The 20,850-nt window shown below is 36.9% G+C and overlaps 6 protein-coding genes and 1 pseudogene across 13 annotated transcripts; 1 reads left to right on the top strand and 6 right to left on the bottom strand.

Annotated features, from left to right (window-relative positions):
• The first annotated feature begins 7 nt into the window (after window positions 1-7).
• On the top strand, window positions 8-3,952 carry LOC107958255 (RNA pseudouridine synthase 6, chloroplastic). Of its 6 annotated transcripts, none has more exons than XR_005927154.1 (10): window positions 8-339; window positions 717-845; window positions 962-1,216; window positions 1,293-1,374; window positions 1,515-1,630; window positions 1,747-1,801; window positions 2,038-2,149; window positions 2,606-2,775; window positions 3,238-3,641; window positions 3,729-3,952. XR_005927154.1 is itself a non-coding variant. In XM_041113655.1 (10 exons), exons 1-9 carry the CDS (start codon window positions 107-109, stop codon window positions 3,517-3,519), a joined length of 1,434 nt encoding a protein of 477 aa, XP_040969589.1. In that variant the 5' UTR covers window positions 8-106; the 3' UTR covers window positions 3,520-3,558; window positions 3,737-3,952. The 6 variants fall into 6 exon arrangements, 4 of the variants coding, with proteins under 4 accessions (XP_040969589.1, XP_016749454.1, XP_016749453.1 ...); XR_001700599.2 differs by having other exon boundaries at window positions 1,515-1,663; XM_041113655.1 differs by having other exon boundaries at window positions 3,238-3,558; window positions 3,737-3,952.
• Window positions 3,953-4,402: 450 nt separating this feature from the next.
• Window positions 4,403-6,673, bottom strand: LOC107958253 (CRIB domain-containing protein RIC10). Of its 3 annotated transcripts, none has more exons than XM_016893954.2 (5): window positions 6,255-6,673; window positions 5,847-6,053; window positions 5,615-5,712; window positions 5,419-5,503; window positions 4,403-4,909 (listed from the first exon to the last, which is right to left on the bottom strand). In XM_016893954.2, the coding sequence occupies exons 2-5, from the start codon at window positions 5,902-5,904 to the stop codon at window positions 4,719-4,721; spliced, it is 432 nt and encodes a 143-aa protein (XP_016749443.1). In that variant the 5' UTR covers window positions 5,905-6,053; window positions 6,255-6,673; the 3' UTR covers window positions 4,403-4,718. The 3 variants fall into 3 exon arrangements, with proteins under 3 accessions (XP_016749443.1, XP_016749445.1, XP_016749444.1); XM_016893956.2 differs by having other exon boundaries at window positions 5,847-6,011; window positions 6,255-6,663; XM_016893955.2 differs by having other exon boundaries at window positions 5,847-6,008; window positions 6,255-6,586.
• A 656-nt stretch (window positions 6,674-7,329) lies between these two features.
• LOC107958249 (pectinesterase-like) lies at window positions 7,330-10,518 on the bottom strand (annotated as a pseudogene).
• A 93-nt stretch (window positions 10,519-10,611) lies between these two features.
• On the bottom strand, window positions 10,612-12,729 carry LOC107958252 (nuclear transport factor 2B). The gene is made up of 5 exons (XM_041113652.1): window positions 12,263-12,729; window positions 11,744-11,953; window positions 11,445-11,667; window positions 10,995-11,332; window positions 10,612-10,914 (listed from the first exon to the last, which is right to left on the bottom strand). Exons 4-5 carry the CDS (start codon window positions 11,292-11,294, stop codon window positions 10,840-10,842), a joined length of 375 nt encoding a protein of 124 aa, XP_040969586.1. The 5' UTR covers window positions 11,295-11,332; window positions 11,445-11,667; window positions 11,744-11,953; window positions 12,263-12,729; the 3' UTR covers window positions 10,612-10,839.
• A 665-nt stretch (window positions 12,730-13,394) lies between these two features.
• Window positions 13,395-16,091, bottom strand: LOC107958251 (pentatricopeptide repeat-containing protein At4g21170). The gene has a single exon (XM_016893952.2). The coding sequence runs from the start codon at window positions 16,089-16,091 to the stop codon at window positions 15,003-15,005; it is 1,089 nt and encodes a 362-aa protein (XP_016749441.2). The 3' UTR covers window positions 13,395-15,002.
• LOC121203039 (probable dolichyl-diphosphooligosaccharide--protein glycosyltransferase subunit 3B) lies at window positions 13,590-14,609 on the bottom strand. Its single transcript, XM_041111879.1, has one exon. The coding sequence runs from the start codon at window positions 14,607-14,609 to the stop codon at window positions 13,590-13,592; it is 1,020 nt and encodes a 339-aa protein (XP_040967813.1).
• A 2,639-nt stretch (window positions 16,092-18,730) lies between the features above and the next one.
• On the bottom strand, window positions 18,731-20,468 carry LOC107958248 (thiamine thiazole synthase 2, chloroplastic). Its single transcript, XM_016893950.2, has 2 exons — window positions 19,254-20,468; window positions 18,731-19,164 (listed from the first exon to the last, which is right to left on the bottom strand). The coding sequence occupies exons 1-2, from the start codon at window positions 20,151-20,153 to the stop codon at window positions 18,997-18,999; spliced, it is 1,068 nt and encodes a 355-aa protein (XP_016749439.1). The 5' UTR covers window positions 20,154-20,468; the 3' UTR covers window positions 18,731-18,996.
• Between the last annotated feature and the right edge of the window lie 382 nt (window positions 20,469-20,850).

The following is a 20,850-nucleotide window of genomic DNA, read 5'->3' as shown; positions in this document are numbered from 1 at the left end:
TAGGCCTAAAACCTCCTAAGTTAATCGCAAAACAATGGGCCAAATCCTATCCGAATAATCTTATCATAAACCCTCAAAACCAACACTGCCTCAAGCTATCTAAATCATGAAGATGGGTTCAGCCTCAGCTGGTTTAGTTTCAATTTTCAGCAATGGCTACCGGAGTCTCGGTGCTCCAGTCTCCTCCTGGCGAACGTTAGCGTCTTCTTCTTTATATAAGCATTACAAGAGGAATAGCAAGGGTGCAGTTTTGTCTTGTTTGAGTTCAAGCAAGATAGAGCTTGCTTGTTTATCTTCCAAAGTGGACGTTGCCCAAACAACGACTTCTTCTGTTAATGGGTACTTCAGCTTCTTTTTTCTTCTCCTTTTTTGTTGTCGGGTATCTGTTTTTAGAGAAAAAAATATATCTTTCGGATTGTAAATGTTAAGAAAAAGTTAGGTAACTGGAAAAATGGTTCTCTTTCTTAGTTTAAATGTTTTTTTGGTGTGTGTTTTAGTTTTTTTTATTATTATTTTCTATAGTTTCAACTATAAATTTTGAGAGTTCAAGCAAAAGGAAACTATAAATATTGATATTCCAACTCGAATCCTGTTGAGGTATTGATGATCTTTTGTTATTTGTAGTGCTACATTGAGGTTATCCTTCTTTATCATTTTACTCATCCTTTTTATATGGTAATTCTATGTTTTGTAATTGAGATTCATTTCCCTTGCAGCTATCACAAATATGACCGGTTGCTTCCATGTCCTTCAGAAAATGGCCCACCAAGAGTTGAACACTTAGTTGTTTCAGAAGGAGGGCCTGTTCTGGAGTACATCTGTAAATCACTAGATCTTCCTCCTCTGTAAGTTATTATCCTCTATGTTTATTTTGTTTTAAACTACGTGATTTATGGTGTTATACACTGATCTTTTCATTAATAAGAACAGAGTGATACATTCAAAATTTCATTCTTTGAAGGTTTGTTGCAGATCTCATCCATTTTGGAGCAGTATATTATGCCCTTGTGTGTCCACAGCCCCCTCCAAGTGCCACCCCGGAGCAAATTAGGATATTTAAAGAAGTAACAGCACCATCAGTTTTAAGTAAAAGAACATCCATTAAGGGGAAAACCGTACGGGAGGCACAGAAAACTTTCCGTATAACTCACGTTGAGCAGTTTGTTGAAGCTGGAACATACTTACGTGTGCATGTACACCCGAAACGTTTTCCAAGGTGAAACACTACTATTACACTTGTTTCTTTATTTATTTTTTCATTGTAATGCTATTGAAACTTGTATATAGACCAGGTGTTATGAAATTGACTGGAAATCAAGAGTCATAGCTGTGGCTGACTCCTATGTGGTTTTGGACAAACCTGCTGGTACATCTGTATGTGTCTGCTTCCTTTATTTCTTCAATTGTGATTTGAACTTAGCAAAGTTATTCTATTAATGCATGCCCAAATCCGATATTTTCAAATTTGAGGTGTGGATGAATTATAATATCTATATTCTATCTCAACTTGCTAGGTTGGAGGAACTTCAGACAATATAGAAGAAAGTTGTGCAACATTTGCTAGTCGTGCCTTGGGATTTTCCACCCCATTGAAAACTACTCATCAGATAGATAATTGCACGGAAGGCTGGTATTGTATCTTGTTGATGTTACATTGCTTGTGGTTGGTTATAGCCTTTTCTTTCTTATTATTTTATTTCCGTTGTTTGTTGGTATGCTAAGTAATAACTAGTAATTTACTTGCAGTGTTGTATTAGCTAGGACTAAGGAGTATTGCTCAATTTTTCATGGAAAAATCAGAGTAAGTTTCTAATAGGTTTGTATAATTTGAGAAAGGTAGTTATATTTGATAGCTTTAACTTGTAAACATAGCTGATATTTCTGTGAAGTCATGTTTTATCAAAGTAAATAGATTAATTAATTAACTATCTATGAATGAGTATAAGGTTTAATTTAGCAAATGGATATTTGTTCACTTTGTTCTAGTCTGTTTGCTTGTCTGTGTTGCACTGACGCTTTCTGGTTTTATCACAACAGGAGAAAAAGGTAAAGAAACTATATCTTGCTCTCACAGCTGCACCTGTACCAATTGGAATAATAACACACTATATGCGTCCAATCAATGTTGCTCCTAGACTCATCTCAGAGGGTAATGCTGTCTCCTAATCATTTTGATTATGCTATTTAATATCTCAATCAAACCCGAAAGACTCTAAGAATGAGGAAAAAACATGGAACATAAAAGATGTAGCCCTCTCCATATTGCTTCTGTCTGACCAAATGATGTCTCACTCACTCTTTTCCCCTCTTTCTATTCATGAATTGATATGAATGCCAAGTCCTGTTTTAAAAGCTACTTGATTTGTAGAAATTAATCGCATTACAGTTGAAGGCTTTTCATTGGATGTGTGATGTTTTTTTTTTGCTGTTGTTGTTTATTACATGTTTTCTGCAATTACATGGAGATTTCAACCCCCTCCACTAATTTGCTCGAGTAATTTTTACATTGTCTTCTCAGAAGTTCTTTTGGTCGTTAGCATTTTCTTGCTGTCCTATTTCAACATTTCTAATATTGGTTAAAGCCTGGAGTTTATATGACTTGCAGATTTTATTAAAGGATGGTACTTGTGTAAACTTGAGGTTATGGAATGCAAGGAGGTTCCCTGGCCAGATCCTGTCATTCAACAAAAGTACTGTATTGAGGACTTTGAGTGGCCCTCGAAAGATCGTGCTTATGAGTGTAAAATAAACCTTTTGACTGGTCGGACTCATCAGGTTATTAAGTTATTTCTTTCTGTAGTCTTCCAAGTTTACATGATATGCAGTCTAAGCTATGTGTTTCTTTCATAGCATCATTTTTCCTGGTTTATGGTGGCGTTCGAAAGGTAACTGCTGTAATTTATTGACATATGTCTAGTAGCATGCTTTTCCTTTTAGAGATGACTACTGGTTCCTAATATTAAGCAAATATTTTGTCTAGATTATGGTGAGCTTTAGAAAATCTAAAAAACCTAAAGCTAGGGGAAATGGAGTTTGTTGATTCCTGATAATTCAGATATAATTAGAGTTGTTTCTGAACTGCTCAAGTCCATTTCTGCATCCCTCGGCCTTCATTTAGGTGCTAGTTTTTTGTACTTCAATTAATAGAGAGGAGCAGAAAAGAACAAAGCTCAATGTGAATTTTCATAGTATTGGCAATAGGAATGGATTTTTATAACTACTCATCATTTGATGCAGGTTCGTGCACAACTGGCTGCCTGTGGGGCACCAATAGTGGGCGACTCGATGTACATGCCAGCTGCTATTGCAGAGATGGCAAACCCTGGGCTTAGCCCATTTGGTAAATACAAAAAGTACACTACTGAGAGTGATAAAGAAATGGCTGTCACAAAGTGGTTTGCCCGGTTTGGGAAAGAGCCAAAGGTTGCCATTGGTCTGCAAGCTTGTCAAATTTCATGGGATGATGGTGAGCACTTTTATGAAGCCAGATCTCCCTGGTGGAGATCTGGAATGGCTTAAATTGTATACGATGGGACAAGGATAATCAGTCATTTTAAGGTACATGCCTCGTGTTAATCTTTTTGTGAAGGTCTCATTTCTGTTTACAAAGGGACCCTACAATTTTAGTAACCAGCATAAAGGTAAAGTCTATAGATGGAGTAAGGCAGATGATCATTGTTTAAGTAAGGAGTTCCTGCAATATATAATCTTTGTTTCTCCTTCTGAAGTTTTGCAGGGTCACGTGGCAGTTTCAATTTGTAGATGTTTCCAGTTAGAAAGGCCCTCTTTGGCTCATTTTGAATTGCTAGATCCTCCATTTCCCTTTTCTCTTGGGTTGTGATTTTTCTTGTAACCTTTGTAGTGGTTGTAAGTGAGATATGGTTGAGGTTGTTTCCAAATAGTTGAGCACTAAATAGTTAAAAATTTAATTTATTAGTCTCTTGCAGCTTCAGTCTTGCCATCTAAATTTAATTTAATAATCAACTACAATTTTATTCTCTGAAGTTCAAATATGCTACAGCATGTAATTAATCTACACCCCAGCTTCCCTTAATTATTTAAGTAAATTCACTAATAAAGCTCATAAGAAAGTTCTTGAACTGGTTCATGGCTTAACAGGAAAAAGGCTTTAGCCTTGCCCCATGAGCCTGAACTTTCAAAAGAAAAGATTTTTTATTTCCAAGATAAAACTTCCACTGCAACCATTTTGATTGGCCTGAACTTATACATCTCATTTATGATTGATGCTCATAATATGCATGTAGTATTGGAATTTCACTGCTATCATATCTACACGGATCAAAAAGAAAAATGCTCTGGAATTCCAAAGGCAATTACTTCCAATTCCAAACAAAACTTGTATGACATTCATGCATATGAAATGTACTTGGAGGTCGAACACAAAAATAAACTATCATTTCATCCATAACAACACGAAAAAATTAGAATCCTTTACAAACTTGGTGGAGCCAATAATCTGAATTAGCAAAACTTTCCACCAAACACAACCCAATACAAACTACCAGCCCATCTGGATCATTCATTTTGTGTTCAAGTTATCACCCAAAGCTAATTTACTTTTACCGTTTTGTAAAATAAATATGTTTTTCTAATTTACACAAGCTTTTTGGTCCAAATTCCTGCACTTCTTTCTGGTCTTAATGACCACTGAAAGGAAGGTAAAAGCCACAAAAATCTTATTACATGCAGATCTCTCTTTATATTTGAAGTTGTGTGGAGGAACCCATTTGAGTATATGCAGCCCTGGTCTTTGATGTTCGTGAAGATTTTGAGGATGAAGACGTCTTCTTTTTTCGCTTTTGTTTCTTAGGAATATCTGGGAGATCCGTGCAAGAGAGGTTTGTCATCATCTCCGTTGCAGGTTGGCATCCCATTGATTGCTCAAAATCTGTTTATTAAATAATGAAACACCCCATCAGAAGACGTGTATATATCTATAGCAGTGTAAAGATCCATTAAAATTATTGAAAGGGACCACCAAAATGATCTCTAGTTAGGACTAGTAGCATATAGGGTTCCCCCAGATATGGAAGTTTTTGTCCCGTGACAGAAGAGCCAAGGGAGCAAATAATTTCAAAATCTTTTCTCCATGTCTTGGAAAACTTAGCTTCAATATAATGGAGATATATAAAACATTTCCCCCTTGTCCATCTTACCCGTGAAATGGCCCCATTTCTATTGTTTTACTCTTATTAAGAATTCTCCACATGGTATCTGACAATGCTTTAGGGATGATGGATGCATGGTTTTCAAGTATAAATAAAATAAAATAAAATAATTCCTAATATTATTCTCTGTATGTATAGCATACTCTCGACTACTATTTTATTTCAACTAAATCATGCACGCATATTAGCATATCAAATAAAAACAAGGTAAAATTGAGAGAAAACATGCCTTGAGAAGACCATGTAGGATTAGAATCTCTGGAGTTACCAATTGATGTTGCTGTGAAATCAGGGTCTGTCTTGAATTCATTCATCTGCAATAAAGGTCCATGCCAAGACAACACAGTTAAAGAGATAAACACAAACGGACTTACAACTTACTTGAATGTTAAATCAAATATGGAACAGAGTGGAGATAACATTACCCAACTGGGTGCAGTGCCAGAAGAGCCATCCCAACCAATGTGAGTCACATGTTTAACATCTGTCGGATACCCAATTTCCATCTCTCGTTCCTTCACAACTACAAACAACAAAATACCCCTTTCCCACTTCAGCTCCAAAGCAATCAAAACACAACACTAACCCAGGAAACATGCTCAAATACATACATTTGTGGAATGAATGTATAAAGAAAGAGACAGAAAGGGGCCTTACCAAAGATTTGGGAAATGAATTTGAAACTTTTGTAGATCCCTTTCATCTTGGTAACCATGATGGTGTTGACTAGGAATACAATGGAGCAACTGGTTCAAAGAATGATTGATTGTTGAAGGAACCTCTAGAAAAATGAGAAATGGGAAGAGATTGGAGTTTTGCCTGCTGAAAAGTAGTTGTACTTGACATGAAGTTTGTTGCTTTAACCTTTTATATATATATATACACATATAGAAATACAAAAAAACAAAAAGTTGCTGCGTATCAGAGGAGTAATTACATGTGATTGAGGGACTATATTACCCGTGAAACAAGGTTGGTATCTATCCTTGGAACTAAAGCAAATTATGATAATAAATAGATGAAAGATAGATCGTTTAGGTGTAAAAATAAACAACTTTAATGTACCTATAAATTTCCCCCCATCTTCTCCAAGCATTGATGCAAGGTTCCATTCTTCATCTTGTTTGTATCACTTTTTTTTTAACAAACGGATAAACATAAAAAAAGAAAAAGAAAAGGAAAAAACCCAACAGAGATAACAAGGAAGAGAAAGGGAAAGGCAATGCAGATGGCGGCTTCAAGGGAAAGAAGATAAGAAAGAGGGTTCTAAAGGGACTAGAAGAGATAGTGGAAGGGCATGAAATGAAACTAAATAAGAACCTCCCAAAATGAAAGGTGAGATAATATGGGCCTTGACAGACAAATAAAACAACAAAGAATCGAGTCACGACATAAAAAAATCGGGTGGTGGCTCTGTTTGTTTGGTTAAAAAGCACAAGATTGAGACTTGAGACAGTATTTGTTGTTGCTACTTTATATGTATTTTTAAGGCTACTCCGTCAAAGTTAATAAGATACTCTTTTAAGTTGGGGCAAAAAACCAGAAGATATGGGAGAAGGACAAAAAAGATATAATGCCTTTCTTTTGCCCACCAAATGTTGCAGTTTGGACATATCCTGTTCAATTTCGTTTAATCTTCCTTGAAAATTTTTTTTCATTTTCCCTTTTTTTCTTTCACCTTATTACTGCTATACTGTTAATTCTCGATGGAAATCAAAAGTCAAAGACCAAAAGGAATCATTCATTCCTTTTAATTGGTTCATTAACATAAACGTATCTTTCCATAATTGTCAATCAATTATAATGGATTTTTCACGACCCCCACATGGATACTCATCATCTCTTTAAAATATTTTCTGGCAATGAATCTGATTTTAACAATGTCTTCCTCCTAGGGTATTATAATATTATAACTGCTTTGACCAACATCATCTTGGAATCTGATACAGCTAAATTTCCTAAGCATTTCTTTGGAAACCACACAATATCTTTGAAATGTAATTGGTTGTTGTAGCCACGTTTGGAGCAGCTGTCTTTTGGAATAAAACACAGCTTTAGTACTTGGTTTCCAATCCTTCTCAGCTTTAAAAGACAAAGGGCGAATTTGAATATGCCTTGGGTTTTTTTGTACAAAGTAGAATACTCAGCAAATCTCTCTCTTAAGTTCAACGAAACTAAGGTTAATTTATAAGTAAAAGGTTACCATCAAATTTAGTTTAGTGAATTGAGTAAGACAATAGCAACTTCTTATTACCCTTGCTTCAAAGCAATCGATTAGTTAATGAACTAAAACTTGATGCAAACCTTAAATTCGTGTCCGTTTTAGCCAAACTATTACAGCGAAAGGGTTGGTGGACGACTTTCATTTATTAAAAAAAAAAAAAAACTCGAGTCGCAGTGAATATATTTACAGCCATTCTTTAAAAGTCACCCCTGTAGATTTCAACCAAGATCCTCCCTGTATGAGCTCAGCCACAGTGAACTTTTTGGCCTCTTTGGCGCTAGTAATGACATGAAAGCCTGGCCATTTCACTCTCTTGCTAGTGTCGGCTCCTGGTCCCCTGTTCATGTACTCCCCGTAGTACAATGTCTTCAAAGCGAAATCCCCACTCCAAACCGACCAACCTGAAGGGTCAATATGGTCACCAATGTAGGATTGCATCACAACAGTTCGTGAATACTCCTTCCAGGGCCGACCTAAATATGACTTGATGGAGCCTTTAACGGGCTCAAGATCAGCACTTGCTAGTATATTACAGTTTTGGATCGAAGTCCCAGTGTTTTGGTTTGGGTCTAATCTTCATTGGGCCGTGACCATATTTGATTGTGAGTTCATGGGTTTCCGGGCCACGAGTTTGCAGTTCTGGAACACCACAGCTGCATTGCCAAATATGAAGTCCACCGTGCCGGTAACGTAGGAATCCCTGTAGAACTGGCGGTTGGAGTGGGCGTAAAGAGTGTCTTGGTAAGCATCGATCTTGCAGCGGTTTATAACAGATTGATAGGCTCCAACTCGGAGGGCCACAGCTTGATGCTTTTGTGGCCCAGCTGTGTTTTGGAATCATATGTCTTGGGCCATAAATCCATCACCAACAGCCGCTGCATTATTGAAAGCAAGTAAACCATACTGTTGAAAGGAATATGTATGCATTAAGATGTATTTTAAGGTAAAGATGTTTACCGACGGTGGCTGATTTGAAGGTTGTGGATCCATCAATGACATTTAGGCTACCCGTGATAATCGTCGAGTTCATGCCATCACCAACAATCATCAAATTCTTCTTGTTTGTTCCAATCTCGACGTTTTCATTGTAAGTACCCTTTTTCACATGAATTATGTACCTGGTCTTGCTTTTATCTGGTGCCGCTGCCACTGCTTCTCCTAGGGTCTTGTAGTTGCCACTCCCATCTTTAGCCACCACAACGTCGGCCTTGATTTCATTAGGCAAAGCCTGTAAAAGCTTTCGATCCTTGCTGCTGAGCCATGATGGAAACCCACCGATCAATGGGTCGTCATCGAATTCTGTCTTCGTAGGAGAAACGGAAACCAAAATGGCCAGGGAAGTTCTTGCTCTCGATATAAGGTCGCTGAGCCCTGGCTCCATAAGGGTCCTCACTGACCCTTGTAACCCATCCAAGCACGTCACATGGTTTGTCAGCACGCTGCTCAGCCACGCCTGAGCATTGGAATGCCAATTAACATCTTGTTTTTCAACACCAACCATAGAATCCATGATCCTGTCCCTGGATAACTCCACCAACTCCAGACAATCAGCCAAACTCGCTTGCTCCCTACTATTATTGATTCCATCGTTGAAGTTGCGAGCCTGGTTGATGACATTTTGCATATCAGAAGCAGATCGCTCTAAGAAAGCATGTAGCAGATCAACACCCTTCTTTCTTACGGTTGTCTTTGAGGCTACTTCAGAGAGCAAGGCTAAACATGATTTCTGGTCAACAGCTCTCTCACAATATTTATATGGATGATTAGCATCGAAGGAGCTGAATCTTACTAAATGGATTGCAACCAGGGCAGCTAAGCATATTAGAAGTACCAATGTGAAAATTAGGGGGCAATCCCTGCTGTAAGAACCTCTTGGTCTGTCTAGTAAAGGCTGTCGGATATTAGCCATGGTATTTAAGTAAGCTTGATATGCTTAACTGCAGTAGTAGCTAGGCTCTTTTTCGCTACATAATCCTTAAATAAGCAAGGGAATCCAGTACGGGATTTTCTTAATCACAACATTGAAGTAAAGCACATAAGGGGATAATGTATGAAACAGTTACACATGGATAATAATAAAAAAGGTAAATAATTAACACCATGAATGAAGATGGAAGTTATCATTAACCAGGATTTGAGTCTTGAGATGATCAAGTTTTCTCAGTGGATCATTTGTCAACTTTGGAAAACTGGGACATTTGTAACCATGCTTTAGGCTGTTCTTTTTCTCTGGGTCCCTCAATGTTTAAGCGGCAACATTATAGCTAAGGCTATTTGGCTCAGGAATAAGCTCGAACCTTTTGTTCCTTCAACTAAATCTAAACATTAAACCTCTCTCATTTTTATCTTTAATTATTGACAACTTTCCGAATGCTTGAAACATGCATCTGAAAACTGTTGAATGGTTATGAAATTGCTACATGTTCAAATGGTTCATAAATACACGAGGAGTGCTCGAAGACATTGCATAAGGTGCATATCATTATCTTATACATATTCGGCTGAGACGAGATTTTAATACGGAAACACACCCAATACTTTTAAAAACATAAATATAATCAAATTGGAACAAAAACAATACTTACTAAAGAGTACAAAATGAAGCACATATGTATGTGAATGCTTAGTTATTGAGCAATGACTTCGGAAAAGCAAGGGATCATGATGGCACTGTCTGCCACTTTAGAATCCAAGTGGAGGATTTTAGATCCGCTTATAATGTGAGCCATCATGGAATTGCTGAATATCACCATTCAATCACTTCACCTATTCTACTTACCTTTGTTTACCATTCTTTTTTTTTTAAATAAAAATTTATTATTGTCCTTTTTCTTTTACACTTCTTCATCTTTTCTTCCTAGAACTTTGTCTAAGTTTAAACATTGGGAACAACTTAACGTATTTTAAAAACTTAAATTTACATCAACTTATACTAGTTTATGCTTCTCGGTTCTTATCTTTCAACTCGAAAAGGACATTGATATTTGCTTTAATCTCGCTGTTTCTTTACAATACCTAGAGAGTTGTTTACTCTTAGCCCATCCCAAACAATTACCCATTCGAAATGGTCCATGAACAAATAAATCAAAATGGCCCAACTAGCTTTTCAAAGGATCCCATCTGACTAATCCATCCATAAACTAGGTTTAGTACTTGAATGCGGAGTAAGCAGTCACCTTGAGCAGGAAACGTTTAAGCTTAAAACGCGAATACGGATATTGCAATCTCTTATTATATTAAACCGAAATAACAATGCAGGCAGGCAGCCTTTGATGTAAACTACAACTTTAGCAATCCAAGGAGGAGGATAAATGCAGACAACAATGAATATAACGATACTAAAGGAACAAATTGATCAGTGATTATAGAGTTTTATCCAAGAAATGTATGTTGAACAACAAATGATTGAATGGGAAAAAGAACCATTCATCCATAGTTCAGGCGGAATATGTCATTCTGCACGTAGAAGTTCCCTTCAAGCATGGGGATTAGATGAAACATCTGTTATACCATTAAAAATTAGAGACTAAAATTGTATTAATTAAGAATGAGAACCAAGCTTTGAGTAAGAAATACCTAACCTGGCTGAACCGTAAATGGTGCTCCTCTCCAGACAACTGGAGACTGCCACTGATGAAGACGACAATGCCGCCAGAGAAAGAAGGTTGCGAATCAATGGTGCTGATTACATGTCGGCATTGATCAAATGGAAGACTGATAAGCTTAGCAGTGATGTCCTCAACACCTTGTATCTTATGGCCCTCAAAGGTCAACGTGGAGGAAGGCTTGTAGAGAGAAGACAATGCAGGCCGATCATTATCAAAGAGATGGTAGTAATGATCCACAAATGCCTTCCCCACCAAATCAATTTGTTCTTCCATTTGTTATGATCTCTCAATAATACTCAAAAGGTTCCCTCCTTCTCGAGAGTCACCATGCCATGCGAATATAAGGTTGGATGAATATATGACATTAAGATAATAACATGCGAACTAAGCTAAGCAACCAAAAGGGACTGTCTCCCGGGTTACCATTTAGATGACTATAGTACCCCATATTCATTTGCCTTCAGCTTAAAAGGGTAGAGATTTCCTCCAACTAGATGAGGGGTGCGATTGTAATTGTAAGATGAGGAATCCGCTGCCTGCAATTATACGCAAAGTTTGATTGGATGGAGGATTGAAACCACAGTTCAGAGCCTTTACTAGCCGTCCAAATGACTCAACAGCTACCTTTTTGTGATGTATAAATGCCCTGTATGGTCGTGAGTGACTCAGCAGCAATCTCTTTTAGTAAAAGTTTGAAAAAAAAAAAGAAAGAAAAAGAATACCTTAAGAAAGTGAAGTAGGGGGTGGGCCGAAAGTTTGGAATATATTTTTCTTTTCTTTCCCCCTGAGAAACTTATCCTCTTTAGAACCGATTCCAAATGCCAGAAACTGGACCAAAGAGAGTTTCATTGGATACCATATCTACACTTAGCCAGTGGTCCAAATCTCCATAATCAGCTAAATCAGTGTAATAGGCGCGAGTATTTAGATCCCTATCATAGAAGTGAAACTACTTAAATACTTAGTTCAGTTTTTTGGTATGAAACAGGGATTTAAATTGCGGACGCGGCCGCGTTTTCGGTCGCATTGCATTTGTCGCGGTTGCGGACATAACGAATGCTATTGCGGTCACTGCAGGTATCGCGATCGTGAATTTTTTTGAAAATTCACACAACTTATTGTAAAACAATAATAGCGGTTTCAGCAGTAACGGTTTCGGACAGTGCCGCTACCGCTATATAACGGCCGCTATAGCGATATCGGACCGCTATTTAAATCCCTAAATATATAGAATTTTTTACCTGAAGAACAAGGTCCAACAACCAAATATACCCAAGGAGCTAATTTGGTTTGGAAAAGTCATCAACAAGGGAGCCCTCGGAAAATACTTTGAATCTATTGGGGCTGTAGGTTTTCTAATAATCAACGGTATGAAATTCATGGTTTTTCACATTAATCAATCAGCTGATGTGTTCTCGTTTCTGAAGCACTGAACAAGTATCTAGTCAACAAAAATCATTCTTCTTCAGCCTCTCAATAGACAGAAAACATAGCATGATCCCCAAAATAACTCGAAGAATTCAGGTTCATGAGTTACTAAACAAAAAAAGAAACCAGCATTTCAACCAGGAAGAAATAACACGAAATGTGTGTTCTTTTATGCCCTGGCCAATCTGAACACCCATGAGTATGAGCCATGAAAAAGGAATTTTCCCACTGCTCGTCTTAAGCAGTTTGCTGGCGTGCATGCAAGGAGTTTGCTACATGGAGCATAAGCCATATAAAACCCATCCATGTTTAATGTGCAGTCAACGGTTTACTGCTCTAGATGTGACTCTATTGATCAAGAACATCAACTTCTACACGTGACTGACATAAGACTGCTAACTTGTATGATACAAAACATCAGGAACTAGGACATAAACAAATCCTAAGAACCATGGCAAGTAAAAGGTGTCCAAGGCTTGAATTCAACTTGGACATTAAAGTTTGGTTTAGAGAATCCTGTACCGATACCACCAAACACAGATATGATTAGTATCTTTCCAAATAAAAACTATGGTTCTCATATGTCTACAGGATTCCTTTGCAGTTTAGGATATGAAATCCTACAAGACATTTTCCAATCTATGCTTCGGCAGATACTTAAAGCGTCACTAATATCAATTACAAAGATTAGATTAGTATTTTTGGTGCACGAAATTGGAGGTGTAAGCAGAGAACAAAGAAAAGGCAAACGTAGACATGTATAAGTAGATAACTAAGCAAGGGCAGCAAATTTTATTTCTCCACAAGATTTTATCCCATGCATGTAAGCCTTCATTTCTAAACCCAGAGACTGAAACGAGGGTTAGCGAAACCATCAATGCTAAACATGTAAAGCCTAACGCAGCATAGAAACAGAAATAAGTGGACGCATAATGTGGAACGCTATGATTAAAGCATGCAAATTGATTTTTCAAGCAAAGATGTCAACTTCTAACAAAATAATGTTCTATAAGCCAAAAATTCCAAGCAAAGTTATACAATTTAAGTATCTAAATTTGTATCGATTTGCCAACTAAAACCTCCATGTTAAAACCATAATTCACCTCATAGTAACCGGGAAAACAAAAAATGATAATCCCTTTAATTCCAACTGGAAGGCCAGAACCCATGAATCCCATACCCGGTCTTCCAATTGTCCAACAAAATCACTTTCTTCACTGCCCAGAAGGAAACTAAAAGCGTAAAAAGCATCGCCAAGCGTTTGGCTGTTGCATCCTTAACATAGACAAGGACATGGGTCACGAATGCTAGCAATAACCCCACAACAGTATACAGAAAACCAACCGCGAACCCTTCCGCTCCAAGCTGCATTCCTGACCCTTGGTAAAAGAAAACCAATTTGTTTGGATTGTTCCTATCCACCAAAAACATGGGCATTTTCCTTATTATATTATGCATTGCACCGGAAACACTGAAGAAATAAACAAAAAAGGCACCGGAAAGCCAAATTTTGGGATCGTGTAAGAGGGTTTCGCCAGCGAAGATCCTTTTGGCGACCAAGGGTAAACAGAGTAACAAAAGGGCAGTGATGAGACCCAGTTGCATTTTAGAAAGAGCGGGAGGGCGATGGATGGGACCCACGGTGAGTTTAGTTCTGTACTGGACGAACTCGGCCATTGACTCTGCCAAACGGGAGAAATCGCCCTGGTCCATTACATCCGAGTCATCTTTCAAGGATTTCGCCGTGGGGCCGACGAGGCGAACGTGGGGAAGGGAGTTGACGCCGAACAGCTGAAAGGAAGATTGGGATTCGCGGAACTCGATGTCACCGAAGAAGAGCTTGGTGTTGGAGCTGTTGTGGTTGGTAATGAAAGACGAGGCGACGATTTCAAATTCCCGGCGGAGTTCCCGGAGGCGGAGTTCAGGTTTGTCGTGGAAATTGGCAGCGTCGAAGAAAATGAGAAAAGAGTAAGGGCGAGGGGTTCGGGGAGAGGTTAGGAATTTGGATACGGTTCGGTCGTCTAAGTGGATGACTCCTGATTTTGATTCGGCCTGTAGAGTTAGGAGATCGGCTACCAGCTCTGATTCCAGTCCACCTGAGGAAGCTACAACGAAGAGAGAAAGGGTAATGATCGAGAATGTGAAGAAATGATCCGCCATTTTTACTCCTTTTTTTTCCAGTTGGAATTGTTTGGTTTATGGTATATTGGTCAAGTTTATCATTCGACTGAACCGGAAGACTTTGAATTGATATTGAACTAAACCTTTACGACACCGTTTCATAATAAGATTTTTTTTTTTTGAAATAATCTAAAAGTTTATATATATTCTTTTCCTTCTCTCCAACAAGTGTTGAGATCAAATTTAAACCTTAGAAACAAGGTTGTTAGATAGTCTTCATGAATCTAAATGGAGATGAAAGATACTTTAATCACAAAAAATATATATCTATCTAAATGGAGGAGTAAGTTTTCGAGACCCAAACTTGAATGCTCTACATAACCTAATAATCAAATGGCCATGTGAATGTGATATATGCACTACCTATATCTATTACTTAAATCCAGAAATCAATCGCTTGTATGTACCCTTGTCAGGTTTAAATCCCATCTTCAACATTTCATCATGAATTTTCATAGCTTTTCTCATTTCCTTCATGCGGCAGAGCTCACAGATCATGATCGTAAAACTTGCACTATTAACCAAGTTCAACCCTGTCATATAATCAAACACCCCGACTGCTTCTTCTGCTTTCTTTTCCCTCCACAGCCCTTCAAGAATCGTGTTGTATGTCGTTACATCTAAACTTCCCTCCACTTTCACCATCTCATAATGCAATGCAACAACTTTGTCCATCTCCCTATTAAAGCAATAGTACTCCATCAGCAAACAACAAGGAACTGAATCAGGCAATAACCCTTTCTTTAGCATTAGATTCAAGAGTTCTTCAGCTTTTTTCCATTTCTTCCTCCTACACAGTGATGCTATGTATTTGGACAATTGGGAAGGACAAGGATGATGTCCTTGTTTCATGATATTCACCAACAATCCATATCCATCACCAGATTGATCTTCCTTACAAAGGACATTTGCAAATGCACAATAGCAACTGTCTTTTACCTTAATTCCCCTTTTCAACATCGTTTGATACATGTTTATCGCTTCATCTATCCTTCCGACCTGAGACATGGCCTTTAACAAAGATCCATAAGTTTCATCTTGTAATCTAATGTTCTTACCACAAGCCTTCTTAAACATCATTTCAGCTGCATGTGTCTTCCTCAAATCACAAAGCTTTTGGATGATCGAATCATTTCCGGAAAATTGGCATCTCGGAAGCAATTGCTTCTCTATCATTATCCTCGTTATCCTCTCCATCACTTCACTATCATTATATTTACAAGCCCCATCAAGTACTGAGCTATAGGTACAAAAACTAGCATCAAGCTTTCTATTATTCATCTCATTTAATCGATGAAATGCAGCTTCAAGATCCCCATTTTTGCTATAAAAATCAACAAGAAGATCATAAATTTTAGTATTATAAATGCCCTTCTCCAGCAATTTAACCACTGTCAAAATTCCCATTTTTGCAAAGAATTTGAGCAACCAATGACCAAGAAAATGAATCAGGGTCGACATCTCGAATCATTGCACCTAAAAAACACCAAGCTAGTTTCACCTCATTTCCTCTCTGTAAAGCATCAAGCAGCTCATTATAAGCACTTATTGAAGGAGTAAATCCATAGCTTCTGATTTTCCTAAACACCTCAAATCCTTCCATAAAAAGACCCTTTTCTGAATAACATTTGATCAACGAACTTAAAGCAGTGGAATCAAAATTTGTACCTCTGCAAGCTTGAACCATAGAATCTGCAACTAGTGGTGGAGGATGCGACTGATCAGGAAGTGTAAAAGGGGGTCTAGGGATGGGGAAACATCCGAGCCCAGTGAAATTCGGATAATATGGCAGTGGGAGAGGAGGTCAGGTTCAAAACCCAGATGGGTTTGGACCCAGTTGAAGAAAGAGAGAGAGAGATGGGGTTGATGTTGGGTTTTGCGGAGAATTTGGAGGAAGAGAGATGGGGTTAGTTTGGAGGAGAGGTTGAGAGTTTGAAGAAGGGGAGGCCAGTTATGTCTTTGTAAGAGAATGGATGAGACTTGGGAAACCAGCTGGGTTTGTTTGATTTGAGTTCTCCAATTAGAAGAAGAAGAAGGATGATTTGTTCTTTGCCTTGGTGTAAGGCTTGAAAAAGGTTTCATAAAACGGCGAGAGCGGCAGTGAAACTTCATTGGAGTTCAGTTTAGAGTTTACACTCTCCGTCGCTTGAGAAAGTACTGTTCTCGAGAAGCATTTTTCCCCTCAGGTATTGAATCGGGTTCGGGTAAAACTGTATAGATGGTCTTTGATGAGATGGTGAGATGATTAATGTATTAAAATAATCATTTTTATTTATTTTAAATTATAATTTAATTATTTATATTTTAAATATTACTTTTTAATTACTTACATTATTACATTATAATATTTTATTTACTTAGCCGTTAACAATATAAAGATAAACTGATATAGCACATTAAATCATCATTTTAAATAAAAATTTTATTTTAATTTATATAATCTGTCCCCATATTTTTTCGTTTTGAATAATTTAATTTTTTTCTTCTATATTTTTTAACTTTTCTTTTTTTTTTTAATTTTCTTCTACTTTTCCCTGTGTTTTCCTCCCTTCTCTATTTCTTTTAACATAGTTTTTCTATAATTTTCATTTGTTAAAACTAGTCTGTATACTTAAAAAAAACATAAAAAAAACTACGTTAAAAAGATATGAAGAATGGAGGAAAACAGAGTAAAAGCAGAAGAGAATGGGAAAAAAAGTTAAAAGAACATAAATGAAAAAAATTAAATTGCTCAAAATAAAAAAAAATATAAGGACCAATTATAGAATTTAACCTAAAATTTTTATTTGAAATGATGATTTAACATGCCACGTCAACTTATTGTTACACAATTGATGGCAATCAGCAGCTCAGTAATTAAAATGTTACAATACGATAACGTAAGTAATTAAAACGTAACATTTCAAATATAAATAACTAAAATGTAATCTGTGACAAATAAAAGTGACTATTTTAGTTCTAACAAAATTTAAAAAATAGTAAAGGAAAAAAAACGAAAACAAAAATGATAAAATAATTAATAAATATAAATAAATAATAATACCAAGATAAGCATTTATTTATAAAGTTAAATATTTAAACTAACTTAGATCTCATTCAAATGATATTTTAATCAATCTTTTATTTAGTTCAATTGATTTTTTTTATCAATTTAAACTTTTAATTTTATAGTATTGGTTGAACTAATTAAACCATAAATTATTGATTTAACTAATTTAATCTAATTTTAACACTTTTGTTCGTTTCTGATTCGAGTTGGAATTAATATCTATATTATTTTTTAATTAATTGATTAATGAAGTTGGTGTTAGTAACCAATTCGAACTCGAATATAAGAATTAGAGAATCAACTAAAAATTGTAGTTCTAAAAATAACTTATATTATTATAAAAATATTTTTATTGTTATATGAGATAAAATTTTTAAAATTTAAATTTAAATTTGATTGTACAACTAAAAATTTGTAGTATATATTCAATTTTTATATGATAAAAATTATATATAAAAATAAAAAAAATGGATTATAGGTATTAAAATCCAAATTCGGTTTATATTTAAATCAGGCGTAAACTTCTACTGAAAGTTCATTTTTGAGACCCCTTTAAGTAATTAAGAAATCTTCCGCCTCAAAACGAATAACCAAACCATGTCTAAATATCGGGTAGAATAGCAAAGAAAAATGGATTAAAGTGGTGATTGATTCGGTTGTGAAGGGTGCAATTGGGTTTAAATTAAAGGTCCAATTTGCAATGAGCAATTAAAATCCAATTTCAGCACTTGGGTTTTAACGATGCCTTTAATCATGTCGCTTTTGCTTGAGTCCTGTTAAAGGAAAATAACCTTAATCTCTCAAATATTAGCAAATTTTAAAGACTTTCAGCTTCTTTCAATAAATTTTTTAGACAAATGGCATAGCTAATTCCTTTTAGGTTGCAAGTTTTGTTATTGAACAAAAGGGCTTATAATTTGGTTTTTGTTTTTGTTCTGAAAGGGGCTTACAAATTGTTCAAAGTCCAGAAGGGCATATCGACAACACATTAGTTGTAATAACGCATCTCTGCTCAACCCCAAGAGCTTCAGGTATGGACCACAACCTGGAGTTGCAGCAACATTTACCTTTCCTTCATTTAATATTGGTTAAATTATGTAGCACTTAGAATTACTTTGCATAACATTTTTTTCTCCTCATTTTCTAAGATAATATGGACATTAAGCATAACTCGATTAAACCAAAACTCAATGCAAAAGTCCTCCTTTTGTCCAGCGCCAGTCTTTCACACACACCATTCCACAACGGTGTAGTTTTATTTACATATAATCTTTATGGAGTCCATTCCCTGAAAATCAAACCCGCTGTCAAATATGTTCAAGCATCCACAATCTCCTCTGTTTCAGCAGAAGCAAGAACAAACTCTGGTTGTACTCTTTCAGCTTCGCTGAAGGTCCCGTCTATCACATTTGGCTGTCCCAATGCCTTCAAGGCTAAATGTGCTGCCTTCTGCCCTGATATCATCATTGCTCCAAATGTCGGACCCTGCAAAATCAAACCAACATTTTGTTAATAACATGATTTTACTCGACAGGGAACATGTTCCTAGTCACTAAACACAAGGATAAGGATACCATTCTTGGGGCTCCGTCAATCTCTGCAACTTCCATTCCCGTAACAATCATGCCAGGCACAACCTCCCTGGTAAGTCTAACAATTGCGTCCTCGGCAGTATTCATATCCAGTGCCTTCATTCCAGGGACGCTATCGATCATCCCAATACTCTTCAATCTCTTGACTCCGGTGGCTCCAAATGGTCCGTCATGCCCACAAGAACTGACCACAACCTTGGACTCCATCACGTTTGGGTCCATGCAAGATTGTGTGTCATGGTTCATTGACACCAAAGCCCAGTTTGTAACCACACCGGCGACTCTGTTTTCCTTCACGATCAAATCCTCAGCAGCCACAGCATTGAATAGCTTCACGTTAGGCCTTGCCAAGAGCTTGCTCATGATTGTTGAGGTGAACAGAGCTGCGTGCTTGATCACTACGTAGTCTTCTTGTTCATCGTACTGGATGCCGAGCTCGTCAAGGAATCTGTGAGCCGGTTTCCGCACAACCATGGCTGAAAAGAGTTGGCCACCGAGCCATGCGCCTCCACCGGGGCTAACAGACTGTTCAATTATGGCGACACGGATGTTGGGGTTTTTGCTAATCTCGTAAGCACAGGAGAGACCTGCAGAGCCGGCGCCGACGATGATAACATCGGTGTCAGCATAGGTAATCATGTCCATCATGTAACGGCGTGTCATTTCACGAGCGACATAGGATTCTTGGATGGGTTGGAATTTAAAGGACTGCAGGTCGTAAGGAGGGATTAAGGACATGGAAATGGTGGAGATTTGGGAGGAGGATTTAATGGGAGTAAAGCGAGAAGCTAAAGGGGTGCCATGGAAGGATGACTTGTGGTCTAAGAAGGATGGTTTGGGGGTGGAAGATAGTGAAGAGAGGGTTGTTGCCATGGCTACCATTGAATGGTGCAAAACTGTTTTTGGGGTGCTTTTGTGTGGTAAATGGAGGGGATATGATAATGAGTATTTAACTTGGGGTGTTATTTAAGCTTGTTTCCAGGGGGGAGAGAGCTGAAAATATCTGAACTGAAGCGCCGAAGCTGGATCAAAATATCTGCTCAAAAAATCTGAAAAGCAGTGATGGAAGATAGAATTTGAACGGTTCATAATGCTTGGAAATTTGCTATCAGCTTGGGATATGGGTATAATGATATCTCCTGCTGCTAGGCTCCTTCGACTTTCTTCTGGAAAATTCACAACCCCTAAACAAAAGAATCATTAAGATTTCTTTTGAACGGACCACAGTTAATGATGGCGATATTAATTACCGTAACGGTTAAACTAGTCAAGACATTAAAATAATATATATATGATAAAAATAATAAATTAGTAAATGACAATAGAAAATGACCATTCACTAGTCAAGAAATTAAATTAAAATGTATATATAATAAAAATAATAAAATCATATTTATTTTAATATAATATTATTAAAATTTACTAGATTTTATTTACATTAATAAAATAAAAGTAAATAATTTAAATTTTTAGAAAATGAAGGGCGGCATAATAGGATATGGTAATTTTATATATAGTTTAATGATAGCTGTAGTATTAAAAAATCTTAATTTTACTTTAAAAAATTACTAATACATAT

The sequence above is a fragment of the Gossypium hirsutum genome, chromosome A05 (assembly GCF_007990345.1).
Source record: "Gossypium hirsutum isolate 1008001.06 chromosome A05, Gossypium_hirsutum_v2.1, whole genome shotgun sequence".
Taxonomy (NCBI): Eukaryota; Viridiplantae; Streptophyta; class Magnoliopsida; order Malvales; family Malvaceae; genus Gossypium; species Gossypium hirsutum.
Note: the sequence above shows the minus strand (reverse complement) of the source record. Positions and strands in the feature narration are given on the sequence as shown.

Coding starts and splice junctions, on each gene's coding strand:
- LOC107958255 (XM_016893964.2), top strand. CDS start 107: ATGAAGATGGGTTCAGCCTCAGCTGGTTTAGTTTCAATTTTCAGCAAT. Junction 1,217..1,292: donor CACCCGAAACGTTTTCCAAG/GTGAAACACTAC, acceptor TATATAGACCAG/GTGTTATGAAATTGACTGGA. Junction 2,150..2,605: donor TCCTAGACTCATCTCAGAGG/GTAATGCTGTCT, acceptor TATGACTTGCAG/ATTTTATTAAAGGATGGTAC.
- LOC107958253 (XM_016893954.2), bottom strand. CDS start 5,904: ATGGTTACCAAGATGAAAGGGATCTACAAAAGTTTCAAATTCATTTCC. Junction 5,504..5,614: donor CTGGCACTGCACCCAGTTGG/GTAATGTTATCT, acceptor CCTTTATTGCAG/ATGAATGAATTCAAGACAGA. Junction 4,910..5,418: donor TCCTACATGGTCTTCTCAAG/GCATGTTTTCTC, acceptor TTTAATAAACAG/ATTTTGAGCAATCAATGGGA.
- LOC107958252 (XM_041113652.1), bottom strand. CDS start 11,294: ATGGAAGAACAAATTGATTTGGTGGGGAAGGCATTTGTGGATCATTAC. Junction 10,915..10,994: donor ACCATTTACGGTTCAGCCAG/GTTAGGTATTTC, acceptor ATGGTATAACAG/ATGTTTCATCTAATCCCCAT.
- LOC121203039 (XM_041111879.1), bottom strand. CDS start 14,609: ATGGCGGATCATTTCTTCACATTCTCGATCATTACCCTTTCTCTCTTC.
- LOC107958251 (XM_016893952.2), bottom strand. CDS start 16,091: ATGTCGACCCTGATTCATTTTCTTGGTCATTGGTTGCTCAAATTCTTT.
- LOC107958248 (XM_016893950.2), bottom strand. CDS start 20,153: ATGGTAGCCATGGCAACAACCCTCTCTTCACTATCTTCCACCCCCAAA. Junction 19,165..19,253: donor TTGACGGAGCCCCAAGAATG/GTATCCTTATCC, acceptor TTGATTTTGCAG/GGTCCGACATTTGGAGCAAT.